A 14297-nucleotide genomic window follows, 5' to 3' on the forward strand; every position below is an offset into this window, starting at 1 on the left:
AGCTTTTAAGAGGCGGACAGGAGACACGGTGAGAAGCCTGGTGGGATGGAGTCCCCGAAGACTCTGAATGATTGTGAGTGGATGGTTATGCTTATTCCTCGACTCTCACTTTAAAGCTGAAGAAACAGTGTCCAGCGAATCTAATGTCTTGCTTATATAGCAGAGCTGGGACTAAAATCAGGTCTTCTGATTTCACAATGTATGTGCTTTTTTGCTTTTATTTCTCTGCTCTAAATTCTATGTTTTTGGGGAATTCCCTGGCAGTCCAGTGGTTAGGACTCTGTGCTTCCACTGCAGGGGGCATGGGTTCGATCCCTGGTTGGGGAACTAGGATCTCGCATGCCACCCAATGTGGCCAAAAAAAAAAAAAAAAAAATTCTGTATTTTTATATATGTGTTAGTATAGAGATGTGAATTCAGTTGTAAGCTTATAAAAACAGCAGTTGGTTGGAGTTTATATTGCAAACCAAATATACAGTGGACTGTCTTCTAGAGTGTATGTGTGGTCGGTGGGGGAGGGGAGGGCATAAGGCTTACGGGCTCCAAGTGCTGTATTAGGCCTTATAAAGGCACAAAGTTGCTATGTAACATGGAATGTAATTAGTGACCCAAATCTATATATTAAAACAGGGTTTTGTTGAGGTTCACCCGTTATTCTGTAATTGACAGTTGTTTTTTCATTTAAAATAGTGATTGCTTCTATGAAGCAAAGGAGGACTTCTCTCCTTTGCCACTGAGCCTGAACCCTGGAGGATCTCACTCTGCTTTACATTCAGTTTCCAATTCAGAGCCCCATCCTGTAGATCACCATTAATTTAACGCTCTTGTCTTCTCTGAGCTGGCACCTTTTACGAGTCATTGGATGTGGAGTGAATGATTACAAAGGTATAGTTTTCCATTTTTTTGCAGTGCTGCCTGGCTAAAGGTGAAATCTAGCCCCAAAGATGCCGCAAAAGAACAGTCTCTCCAGCAAGAAGATACTCAAGAGGAAAATCAGTTGAGAGGTGCTGTTGAGCACGAAGCAGTGAGGTTTGTGCTGGCGTTCGTCAAGTCTTTGAAAAGTAAAGGTCCCCTTTCACGAGTATTCTAAAGCGAACTCTTCTCTTTCCCATGTATAAAGTTGGCTATTTAAAATGGAATTTACTAAACTTTTCTGTCAAATTATGCAGCTCAGACAGTGAACCCCTGTTTTATTCCTTGTCTAATTCATTCAAAAATTACATATGTGTCAGTTGTCTACCAATTGCTTGTTTTGTATATGTATACGGTACAGTTGTGAGCTCTCTGGAGACTTTTAAAAAGGGGGGCAAAAAAGACAGAGTCCCAGCCCCTGCTTATTTATAGTCAGTAGAGAGGACATATCACTGACTATAATTTAAGATAGAACATGGTATGTCCCCTGAGAACTGAAGAGTTAAGAGCTGAGAGAGTTCAGAGGGGGACAGGACACCTCTGCAGAGATCTAGGCTTTGTGGAGGGAGACGGAAAATCAATTAGGACTTAAAGAATAGGCTTTAAATAGAGGGTGATGAGGTGAGGCCATTCCATGACAAGAGAGCAGTGAAAACAGGTTGTTCTGCATTCATTTGACTGGAATTGTTCTTGCAATTATGGGGAAGCCAAAGGGAAAGTGGACCATTAGATAATTTGATACTATTCATGTAACCTAAACTGAAAGCATCAAGCCCTAACACATACAATAAGGTTGTTCCCAGTTAGCTTTTCCTTTCTGTTTTTATTTGACTTTCTTCTGCCTTTAGGGCTCTCCTGGGAGCCAATTTCTTTGTCTGAGCTGGAAGATACAGGAACAGCTTTGTTTTACAGCTGAGCAAGAAGTTCTAATTGCAGCAATGGCTAGTTTTCTCGAGAATATTCCTGGGTATTTTCTTTTGTGGCTCTGCACACTCACTAGGAGTGCTCTTGCGGGTGAATGTCTTTTTACATGAAACGTTACACAGAGAGCTTTACCGGCCCAGAGGCTGCGTTACCTCCTGAGTCTTTAATGGAGCCAGGATTGGTGCTCTGGGGGATCCTGACTCCTGGTCTCTTTATGTGGTAATGATACCTGCAGGTCAAGGCAGAATTGGTCTGAGTCTTTTGTACTGTCCGCTAGACTCACTTGGCTCGATGCTGAAACTTCCAAAAGATTAAAGGAATTAGAAGAATTAAAAGCGGAAGAAATGGACAAAATGCAAAAACAGAGGTAACTGTGTGTTTCTGAGGTAGAGAAAAACCAAAGCAGCAGGGCTGTTCTACATCATCTAGTCATTTTCACAACTAGTTGAGATTGTTTAGTGGTATAGTCACACTTCTCATGTTTATTGACCATCTGCCTGCTTAAAGTACTTTGAAGTCACCTAAGAAGCCAACAGTAGAGCCCAGACTGGAGCCCCAGGGAGTCCTGGCTGGTTTGAGGAGAGTTGGGGTGACTCTGATACCATCCTCTAGGCTCAATTGACGTGATGCTGAAACTTCCAGAAGAACAAAGGAATTGAATGAACTCAAAACTGAAGAAACGGATAGACTTCAAAAACTGAGGCATGGGACTTCCCTGGTGGCACAGTGGTTAAGAATCCACCTGCCAATGCAGGGGACACGGGTTCGAGCCCTGGTCCGGGAAGATCCCACGTGCCATGGAGCAACTAAGCCCATGCGCCACAACTACTGAGCCTGTGCTCTAGAGCCCACAAGCCACAACTACTGAGCCCGCGTGCCACAACTACTGAAGCCCATGTACCTAGAGCCCGTGCTCCTCAACAAGAGAAGCCACCACAATGAGAAGCATGCCCACCGCAACGAAGAGTAGCCCCTGCTTGCCGCAACTAGAGAAAGCCCACGCGCAGCAACGAAGACCCAACGCAGCCATAAATAAATAAATAGATAGATTAATTAATTAATTAATAAGGGGGGAAAAAACTGAGGTATGTGTTTGCTTCTGAGGAAGGATAGTGAATGCTTGCCTATTCTAATTGGTCTAGATAGTTTCACCACCAAGCTGGACCATTTGGGCCTAAGCTCACTAAATGAATGAATGAATGAATGAATATCTACATGCCTACGTGTATTTTACACAGTATCTTTGCTAGGAATTATTTCTTTGGTGTGGAGTTTGAATGATATCTATAGTTTCGGAGGAGTTTTATCTGAAAGATCAGTATTCTATCTGTTTGTACTGCACTCAGAGGTGCTTTTCTCCTGGCTCGGTAGGGTAGGAGGTTGACGTACAGTCTGCTCTTGTGCATGGCTTTGTGGATACTTTTGCCTCACGTGTTAGCTTGAGTGCAGCCTAAGGTTTTTGAATGAGGTTGCTTTTCCCATTTGCCCCCAAGAGTGTTACCACCTAACTACGGGCACGAAGAAGTTCATGAGAAAGTTTAGTTGATACTGCTGCAGTTGGCTCATTTTTCTAGCTCTGATAATGATTCACCCTGAAGTCACATAAACAGAATTCTCGTTGACACAGCTGCGCATGCTGTCACCGGTCATGATAGAACGTTCACTCCCAGGCTGGAAGGGCTGTGGCTCTTTCTTTAGAGGGTGAGCACTGTGAACCACCACCCCAAACCAAGAGATAGGTCAGCACCCCTGCCCTCAAACTCCCTGTGAGTCCCTCTTCAGTTGCATCCCCTTCTTTCTCCCCAGAGCTCACCACTGTCCTGATTCCTGTGTTATCTTTTCATTACCCTTATTCACAAATCTGTTATCTAAGTGTGTATCGCTAGCCATATATCGTTCATCCTGACAGCTGAGAAGCGAGCCCAAACCTAGCTAAACAAGGAAAAGGCCATGCTGCTGGTAGGAGATGAAGATTCCCAGGGAAAGTAGGCTGCACTTCCCTAGGAGTTTTTAGGTGCCCATCCTGGGAAGTTAGTGGGCAAGGTCACGAATGAGTCCTTGCAAATGTAGGGCTTACCCCATTTGGGGCATCTGGAAGTGAACCAAGTGCAGTGGACTTCTGGAAGAAGCCTGGTCAGGGGGACAGCGGGCTGCCTTGTATAGTTTTCTATTTTATTGCCAAGAAGTATTCTATTGCATGACTATCCCACAGTCTGTTTATCCATCCTCCTGTGAATTAACCTTTGGGGTATTTTCCATTTTTAGTTAATATGGGAGTTACTTTCTAGTTTTTCCACATCCTAGCTGACATTTGGTAATGTCTGGGTTTTTTTTTTTTGTTTTTTTTTTTTTTTAATTTTAGCCGTTCTGGTGAGAGTGTGGTGGTATCTTGTTGGGATTTTAATTTGTATTTCCTTGAAGTCTAATGATGATGAGGATCTGTTTTAGTGCTTATTGTGACGTGTCTATTCAAGTCTTTTGCCCATTTTTTTATCGTTTTTTTAATTATTGGTTTTTAAGAGTTTTAGAACATATTTTCTGGATTTGAGGCCCTTTTCAGAATATGTGCAGCAGATATTTTCTCACAATACTGTGGCTTGCCTATATATTTTCTTAATGGAGTCTTTTGATGACTAGAAGTTTTAAATTTTGATTAAGATCAGCTTATCAGTTTTTTCATTTTGCAGTCTCTTTTGTGAAATAAGTAATCATTGCCAATGCTAACATCTCAAAGATATTCTGTTTTCTTCTAAATGCTTTATAGTTTTAGGTTTTATTTTTATGTCTGCAATCTATTTTTTATTAATTTCTGTGCATGAGATGAGATGCTCATGCATCAAAGTTCATTGTTTTCCTTATGTATATCTGGCTATTCTAGCACCATCTGATGAAAGGACTATTGACCTTGAGCTTTACTCTAGGGTCATCTGGTGGACTGTTGGCTAAGGACCCTCATGTGGGTCTTTAGGTCTTTCCTTTGGGGTAGGTCAGACTATCCAAAGATGTGTCTTTTGATCTTCTTCCTGGAGGGTGAGGACCTGGATGCCAGCGTCCTAGGAGCTGAGCTGGGCAGGAGGGTGGTGAGTCTTACCACTCGGCATTCAGCTCACGTACATGAATCCCCTCTTTTCAGTAGGGCACCTACTGTCCCAATGTAATTGGCATCCCCTAGTCAAGAGGCCCCTCCAGAGGATGAGCAACCAGACTTCCCTCAGAGTTGGAGAGAGGCAGTGGTCCAGTTGTGCGAAGGAGGGAAAGGGACCTAGGGATCTAACTTCTCAAACGTCATTTGACTCTTGTCTTTTATAGTTAAGCCACCTCCTCCCAGCTCACCCCCAGGCCTAGGCATACCTGGTGCTACCAGTCTTGTGCCTCTTTAAGTCAGCAGTGCAAATTGTGTGCGTTCTCAGGTTTCCCCATTATGACCCTAGAATTCAGCTTTCTCAGGTCAGTAAGTTACTTACCACTTTTGTCCTTCTGTTTCCAGCACCATTTTCCCCCCTTGTCTTTGTGAGTTTATGTCTAATTCTGTTATTGTCGGGCTTGGGAGGGTACAAAATTAGTTTCATTTGTTGAGTCTTCTGCCCTCTTTAGTTGTTTCAAGGCAGCCATTATTCTTTCAAAATGGATTCAGAGCCTAATATACTTCTTCAGATGTTATCTCAGCCCTTGTCCTCAAAGTTAGGTTCAGGACCAGCATTATTGCATCACCTGAAAGCTTGTTGGAAATGCAGACTCTCAGGCCTCCCTCAGACCAACTGAATCAGAATCTGCATTTAACAAGATCCCCAGGGATCTCGTATGGCCATGAAAATTAGAGAGGCCGTACAGTTTTTATAATCATTTGGTTTTCCTTCGCCTGGGGTGGTAAGTAAATATGCACAATAGGATATTTTCTTGCTTTTGATTTTAATTTTCAGTTTTATTTCTAAATAGTGTTTCTGCCACCCACTTAGCGGATAAGGTAGAGAAGGCAGTTCTGGAGCGTTTGAAGCCTCTCCTGGTCAAGGCCCAGGTAATCTAGTTCATCCCATGTGCTTGCCTTTTGGAAATTCTCAAATCAAAAGAGTTGCTCCGGAGGTCACACTGAGCCTTTGCAGGGCTGAGTGTGTGGCCGCTGGAAGCTGCAGTGCTGCTCTGTGCTTCGTAGCGTGCGTGCAGGGCTGCTGGGCCCCTTCTGGGCTCCCACACTGTTGATGTGTCTTCCGTTGTGAGTAAGGGAACAAGATGGGGGAAGAGAAAGTACCACTTTTGAGAAAGGTGAGATTTTAGTTTGGGGAATGAGCTTCTATTGCAATTTACGTTCTTCACCAAATAGAGCTATTGGTGGTGCTAGTGTTCGTTCACTGCTTCCACTCTAATCCCGTGCTCTTTCACCTCAGTGATTTGGAATGATTTTCTCTCTTTTTCCCAAGGAGAGAGATGTTAGGACAACAGCTTCTGTGCACAAACCAGTACTTTCTTCAAGATGAAATTGCATAGAGCATCACCAGTAGGTTGTGCCATCCTCCTGTAAGCAGTGAGCTGAAGGCTATGGCCAGACCCTGTAGATCCAACCCGTAAATGGAAATCATCTTGTGTGTGTGAATAGATGAGGCCACAGAAGAGCACTAGAATCTTAAATAGAATGAAGGACATTCTGGGACCCTGAATAGACCACTGAACTTGTGTATCTCTTGGTCTAAGAAATGTTAAATCATTATTAGAGTCCATGGAAATCTCAGGACTATAGAACTGGGAGGGTTCTTAGAGGCCAGACCGTCCAACCTCCTTATTTTATCAGTGAGGAAACTGTGGAACAGAGAAGTTGAGTAATTGCCCAAAACCACACAGCTACTCTGACAGTGTTTACAAAGTTGAGGGAAGAAAAGGGGCAGAAAGCCAAGATCAGCACATGGCATTTATTTTCATGAAGACAGAGTGCTTTGAATTCCCGCAAAAAGCCTAATATAGCTAAAGCTGATGAACAGTTCCACACAGAAGTTATTCTGGGAGCAAAATTCATTTGTACTAATATGGGTTGTAAATTTTCATAATTTATGAGCATGCTTGTCTGTTTTAATAGAGAGTCAATTCTTCTCTGGAAGCAGATGCTCATTTGAAGGATCGGCTCTCAGTGATTGCAGCAACAGCCCGGCCGGCAGAGAAGGTGTGTGCTGTGTGGGGCTGGCCTTCTGGACTGACACTGGTATTACTGCGTGATGATGTCCTCGGCTGTAAGGAAAGCTGATACGCAGATTACCCTGCCAACACTAGACTACCCCACTCCAGAGGGTGGAGGCTGTTTTTCATATTTGGCATATTAATTCTTACAGTGTATGTTTAGCATTATGACTTAGATGAGCCTTGCAGACAGCTCACAGAAATCTCTAGAGCCACAGGTTTTTGTCAGCGACTTTTTCCTTTCCTCCTGATGACAGAATGTGGGTAGACTGCGTGACCCTGAATGTTGATGGCCCGCGGCAGAAGAATGGCTGCCCTCATTTCCTCTGATTCAGCCCAGTTTTGCTCATTACTGGCCTAATTTCATTTATACTGAGGGCCTAATATTTATTGTTAGGCCAGCATGTTTTGAGTGCCTAATAATGACCAGTACCTGGCCTGGCAGAGAGAAGAGGTGGCTCAGGAACGAATGATAACATTTGAGAACAATGAAAACATATCATGTGGTTGTCCACCCTTGGGCTCTTCCTCCGGAGGACTTGTGTTCGGCATTTGTGGGAATGTTCCCACCCTGCCTCGGCGTAGGGAGGGGGAGGTGCAGGCTGCCTCTAGTGGGTCTTTGTGGAGGTTGGAAAGAAGTTACTGCTTTACGTGCTCAAAGCAAGTGAAGGACAGAGCAAGGGTGAAGGTCTCAGGTTAGAAGGAAGTTGGAATGGAGTTCCACCAGCCCAACCTTAGGAACGGGAAGAAAGTAGATTTTGAGAATGTATCCCTGTTCTAATTTATTAAGCAATAGTTTAGTTTTGGTGTATTTTCATAATTTTTGCAATTGTAATTTTATTGTACCAATATTTTGTGACAGAATCTCACGTGAGGTGAGGCTTCTGAGACCGGAAGCTGAAAGCCTACCTCTGACTCGTACAGACTGGGCGTGCTATGGCTGGATGCTTTGTGCAGCAGAGCCACCAAATACCTTTTTCCCTAGCAAAAAATGAGACTAGCCTCTCATCTAGGGAGGCAGCTCCATAAAGCATATTAATATGACAGAAATATGAAGTGGTCATAAATGCTGTCAGTGAAGTAGACATGTTTGAATATTACTAGAAATGATCAGCCTTATATATAAGAATCATTCTGTAGACATTAAATGGGCTTTAATACAATTTCTTGAAAAAGAAAAGGAACTCTATCCAGTGTTCAGTATTCTGGGCTGCTGTTAAACATCAGCATCACTGCAAAGACTTTCCCAGGCAGCACCATCAGGAGTCAGTTTTTATAAATAACTGAATAAAAACAAACTCATTGAAGTTGGCATGATGAAGTAAAAAGAGTTATTTTGCTGTGTTAACTTATAAAAGAGCTGTGGGACCTTGAACACATATTCCCAGAGTTCTCATCTCTCAAATGGAGAAGATGTTTGCTGCGCTTTGCAAGTAAACTGAAGCTCTCGGTAGTTTTACTTGCAGACAAGATGATCCCTGATATCAGGAAAAAGTTTTTGGAAGGGTGCCATCATAACATATTTGTCTCCTGCTGCTGCTATTGTCATTAACTGAACTTGTATGTGAAATACATTTTTCCAAAGTGTGTTTTTTTTTTAATTAAAAGTTGTATATGCACATGGCTAAAAATGCAAACGATTCAGAAAAAGTGTAATGTAAAAAGTAAAAGCTCCCCACAAACGGATACCATATGCTCTTCTGTATCCAGCTTCTTTCTTTATATTTTGGTGATCTTTCCATACCAGCATATTGGGAACTTCCTTATCTCTCATCTCATAGTATTCTTGATATTCAATTCTTTAAATATTAAGAATGAAAATATAAATAAACACATCTTAACCAGACCTGTATTACTGGTTTAGTTGTCTCTAGATTTTTTTGTTAATTTTATTGTATTGGTTATTCAACTGATATTTATTTCTTTAACTTCGGGTAAGGTTGAGCATTTCTTTATATCTTGATTGGCCATTGATATATTTTCTTCCGTGAACCGTTAAAAGGTTTTAAAAATTACTATGGCAGTAACTGTTCTTCATGCCAGCCACTATTGTAAGTGTTCCAATGTGCAAATGCTCATGTAATCCTTACAACTCTGAAATATAGGATTATTATTTCCATGTTACAGACCAGAGGGTTGAGGCCCAGAGAGGTTAAGTAAACATGCCCACACTTGGAGGCATACCAGTAGGCAGAACCAAGATTTAGTCCCAGGAATGTCTCATTCCAGAGCCTGATACGATTATTCCCCCAGCAGACATTCTTTGTAAAAGCCTCTTTCAGAGCAGATTATAGACGTATATTAGAATCAAAAGAAATAACAACACATATAAAAATGCTTTGCAAGCTGTAAAGTGAATGTAAAGAATACAAGGTCAAGAAAGGCTGGTAAAGCTCTTCTGGTTATAGGTAGAAAGTCTCAAGCAAAGACAAGAATCATGAACTTTTGTGATGTCATGAACAGATGTTTTTACAAAGCACTGAACCAAAAAGAGAATACTGTAGGTATGTCCTCTGTAGTATGTGACATGTGAAATATTGGACATTCTTCTGAGTATAGCACAAGGAATATATTTGCTTTACCAACTGGCAAAACAGGTAATAAAGATAATTCCCATGGACAGTAATGGTACTCCTCAGTTGATGTTACTGTTTAAATGACTGTGGTAGAAATTGTCCTGATGTCACTGCTCTTGATGTTTACTGACTTAGGAGAGGTTAGATTTAGTGTAGAAACTCTGCGTGTTGGATCACTGCGTGGTTGGTTTATTATGATTAGCGTTAATCTTTAAGATCTCTGTTATCTTTGTATTGCCTTTCCATCCCCTTCCCTTGTTTTGCAGGCTACAGCTATTGATTGTGAATCCAGTCGCATTCATCAGCTGGATGATTTTTTGGAAGATGCCGCTCACGAGCTCTGGGCTGTGACTCACTCTAAGATCTCGGAGCCTGAGGCCTTAGCCACCTGGGGGGACAGCGAGGACAGCCCACGTCTGGAGGCCATGATGCTCCGCATGGAGGAAATGGAAGTAAGGCCGGGCCTGCCAGCTCTGGTCGGTGGCTGGCGGCTGACTTCTGCCGAGCGCAGCTCCTCCTCGTGGCTCTGTAGCTTAGAACTTCAGAGTCACCTGGTGCTGAGTTTAAATCCCAGCTCGGCCGCCAGCCCAGGGTACGGCCTTGGTAAAGTCCCGTACCCTCTCTAATAAGTAGGGTGCTTTTAAGGACAAAATGAGGTATGAAGTGTCAGCACCCTACCTGACACATAACTCATCATTGGTATGGGATACGAAAGACGCTGGACCGGAGCTCAGGCCCACAGATGCGACCAGCAACTTAACTTCTTCATCCCTAGGCTTGTAAATGCTGTTCAGTTGCCTCTTCTGCTCTGCTAGCATGGGATCCTGGCAAATCACAGTTAACTTCACCTTCTCTAATTCCCATGATACTACTTTAGAACGCTTTTCTCAGAGACTTTTAGACCTCAGACATTACTCAAGCCAACCCCTGGATTGTTCTGAGCAGGAAATTGAGACCCAATAAGGGAGTAAGTGACGTGGCCAAGGTCACACAAAAATTCCCACCAGAGGTGGGCTGAGAATCCAGGTCTCCTGACTCCTAGTCCAGCATTTTCTTTTTAACTCCACCGTGATGAAATCTCATTTTGGCTTTGCTGCTAAACAGAAACATTATAGGGAAGGCAACTTTTAGTTGGTTTTTGAAAATTTTAAAATGTGTAGTTTATCCTAGTCTTGTAACTGATTTCCCCTTGTAACTGTCTAGACCTGAAGGGTCCAAAATGGTGGTCTCTAGCCACAGATGGCCATTTAAATGTAAATTAATTAAGATTAAATACATTACTCACATTTCAAGTGGTCAATAGTTAGTAGCTGGTATATTGGACATGGCAAAAATAGAACATTTCCATCACCACTTCAAGTTCTTGTGGGCAGTGCTGGTCTAGATTACATTAATTAGATTAACTGCTTCGTTTTCTTTTTTTTTTAATTAATTAATTTTTATTTATTTTTGGCTGTGTTGGGTCTTCGTTTCCGTGCGAGGGCTTTCTCTAGTTGTGGCAAGCGGGGGCCACTCTTCATCGCGGTGCGCGGGCCTCTCACTATCACGGCCTCTCTTGTTGCAGAGCACAGGCTCCAGACGCGCAGACTCAGTAGTTGTGGCTCACGGGCCTAGTTGCTCCGTGGCATGTGGGATCTTCCCAGACCAGGGCTTGAACCCGTGTCCCCTGCATTGGCAGGCAGATTCTCAACCCCTGCGCCACCAGGGAAGCCCTGCTTCATTTTCTTTTACATTTCATCTCATGAACTAATCACTTCCTGGCCCTGGGGGATGCCTGTTTCTGGCAACGTGTCTATAGCAAATGTCTGCTGTACTAGTCTCTGGTTTGTAATGAAACTAATTTTTTTCCTCATAAATTATACTTTTTTTTTTTTTTTTAAAGAAATACCAGGAGACGGTTCGCCAGAGATATAATAAAATTGTATATACAGATCCTCATCTTTGGATGCAGGAAGAAAAAAATGGTGAGTGTTTCCCCACTTTTTCCCTCGACATTGTATTCTGAAAAATTTCAAACATACAGAAAAGTTGAAAAAATTCTGCAGTGGACACCCATATACACATCTTCTAGACCCTACAATTAAAATGTTGCTGTGTTTGCTTTATCATACGTCTACTTATCCTCTGTGCATCCATCAATCCATCTTATTTTTGGATGCATTTCAGAGTAATTTGAAGACATCAGTACATCTTATCTGAAATATTTCAGCATTTGTATCACTAACTAGAGCTTAATATTTATTTATGGCTCTTTTTCCTTTTTTTTAAATAAATTTATTTATTTATTTATTTTTGGCTGTGTTGGGTCTTCGTTTCTGTGCGAGGGCTTTCTCTAGTTGCGGCGAGCGGGGGCCACTCTTCATCGCGATGCGCGGGCCTCTTCACTATCGCGGCCTCTCTTGTTGCGGAGCACAGTCTCCAGACGCGCAGGCTCAGTAGTTGTGGCTCACGGGCCCAGTTGCTCCGCGGCATGTGGGATCTTCCCAGACCGGGGCTCGAACCTGTGTCTCCTGCACTGGCAGGCAGATTCTCAACCACTGCGCCACCAGGGAAGCCCTCTTTTTCCTTCTGAGATAAAATTCACATATAATAAAATGCACAGATCTTAACTGTGTTATTTGATGGGTTTTGACAGGCGGGCATACCTTTGTTACCCAACACTCCTTTCAAAACAGAGCTTCTCATGACCGCAGAGAGTTCCCCTATGCTCCTTCCCAGTCAGTTCCCCACCACCCAGGCAACCACTGTGCTTTTTTTTTTTTAACTATAGATTAGTTTTGCCTGTTTTAGAATTTCATATAAATGGAATCATACATGTATTTACTCTTTTGTCTAAGGCTTCTTTCATTTAGCATGATATTTTATAAATTTATCTATTACTTGTTTCCTATTGCCACAGTAACAGGTTTGTAACAAGTTAAAGCACAAATTTAGCAGTTTAAAACAAATTTTTTCTCTTACAGTTCCTGGAGGTCAGAAGTCTGAAGTGAGTCTTAAAGGGCTAAAATCAAGGTGGTGGCAGGGCTGGTTCCTTCTTCCAGCTTCTAAGGCTGCCTGCAGTCCTTGGCTTGCAGCCATATTACTTCACACTGCTTCTGTTGTCACATTGCCTTCTCCTCTTCTGAGTCAAATCTTGCTCTGCCTGCCTGTTGTAAGGACATGTTGATTACATTTAGGGGCCACCCCAGTGATCCAGGTCACTCTCCCCATCGCAAGGTCCTTAAAGTCCCTCTTGCCGGAGAGGGGACATTAACGGGTTCCAGGGAATAGAATGTGGAGCCAGTGTGCAGCCTACCACACTTTGTATCAGTGTTCATTCCTTTTTATTGTGGAGTAGTATTCCATCGTACGCATGTACCACATCTAGTTTATCCATTTGCCTGTAGATCTGCATTTGGTTGTTTCTAGTTTGGGGCTATTAGAAATACATCTGCTATGGGTGTATTCATGTATAGTCTTTGTATGGACATAAGTTTTCATTTTTCTTGGATAAACACCTGAGTAGACTTGCCAGGTTACGGGATAGGTACATGTTTAACTTTATAAAAAACTGCTAAACCTTTCCCCAAAGTGGCTGTACCGTTTTACACTCCCATCTACATTGAGTTCCTGTTGCTAGAGATCTTTGCCAGTATTTGAATTGTCAGTCTTTTTCATTGTAACCATTCTGGTGGGCCTGTAGCAATATCTCTTTATGGCTTTAATTTCATTTCCTTGGTGAATAATGACGTTTAGAACATTTTCAAGTAATTATTAGTCATTTGTATATCTTCCTTTGTGAAGTGTCCAAAGCTTTTGTACATTTAAAAAAATTGGATTGTCTTTTTATTTTTGAGTTGTAAGAATTCTTTATGCATTTTGGGTTTGAGTTCTTTGTCATATATGTATATATAGTTTGTTTGTTTTCAAAACAGCTTTATTGGATGTCATTCACATACCATAAAATTCCCCCTTTTAAAGAGTTCAGTAATTTTTAGTGTATTTACAGAATTGTGCAGATGTCATTGCTAATTGCAGAACATTTTCATCACTGAAAAGAAGCCCTGCATCCAGTGGCATCACCCCTCATTCTCCCTCCCCTCATCCCAGCACTCACTAATCTCCTCCAGCGAATATCTGCAAACATTCTTCCCCATGTATAGCTCACGTATTTATTTTCTCAAATGTGTTTTATTATGAGCAGACATTTTAAATTTTGATAAAGTCTAAGCTATCCATTTTTTCTTGTATAGTTTTTGCTTTCTCTGATCTAATAAACCTATGCCTACTCCCAAGTTGAGAAGAGAGGCTCTTGTTTTCCTCTAGAAGCTTTATGGTTTTAGCTTTTATGTGTAGGCCTATGATCCGTCTTGAATAAAAGTTTGCCTATGGTTTGAGGTAGAGGTTGAGGTTCTTTTTTTTTTCCACTAATGGATATCCACTTGTTCTTGCTCTGTTTGTTGAAAAGACTTTCACTTTTCTCTTCCACTTTAAAAAATTCATACATATGCGTTTTGGCTGCAGTTGCTAGGCTACTATCACAATTTGGGCTGGGAAGTGTGACTCAAATTCTCTTTGACACATGCTTATCAGTTATTACTTTACTCAGTGAAAGGAGGAAAATAAAATGTGGTTAAACGTTACCTCTAAAGGAACTTCAGTACTATGAGTATTAAGAGAAGTAAAGGAAATTGTGGCTGTAGAAGGTCTACAACAGCAGCTTATGTATGTATACTTTTTTAG

General features: G+C 42.0%; 1 protein-coding gene across 12 annotated transcripts in view; it reads left to right on the top strand.

Annotated features, from left to right (window-relative positions):
• Window positions 1-14297, top strand: part of KIAA0753 — a 69952-nt gene that overhangs the window by 42139 nt on the left and 13516 nt on the right. For 10 of the 12 annotated variants that reach the window (XM_082443840.1, XM_082443839.1, XM_082443843.1 and 7 more), the window contains 5 exons: window positions 910-1029; window positions 5773-5851; window positions 6902-6985; window positions 9842-10027; window positions 11458-11539. In XM_082443840.1, the coding sequence (XP_082299966.1) occupies window positions 910-1029; window positions 5773-5851; window positions 6902-6985; window positions 9842-10027; window positions 11458-11539 (551 nt within the window). Of the gene's footprint in view, window positions 1-909; window positions 1030-2071; window positions 2204-5772; window positions 5852-6901; window positions 6986-9841; window positions 10028-11457; window positions 11540-12538; window positions 12562-14297 lie in introns of all 12 variants that reach the window. The other 2 variants (XM_082443838.1, XM_082443836.1) reach the window with 2 other exon arrangements.

This window comes from Balaenoptera physalus (genome assembly GCF_965194825.1).
Source record: "Balaenoptera physalus genome assembly, chromosome: 20".
Taxonomy (NCBI): Eukaryota; Metazoa; Chordata; class Mammalia; order Artiodactyla; family Balaenopteridae; genus Balaenoptera; species Balaenoptera physalus.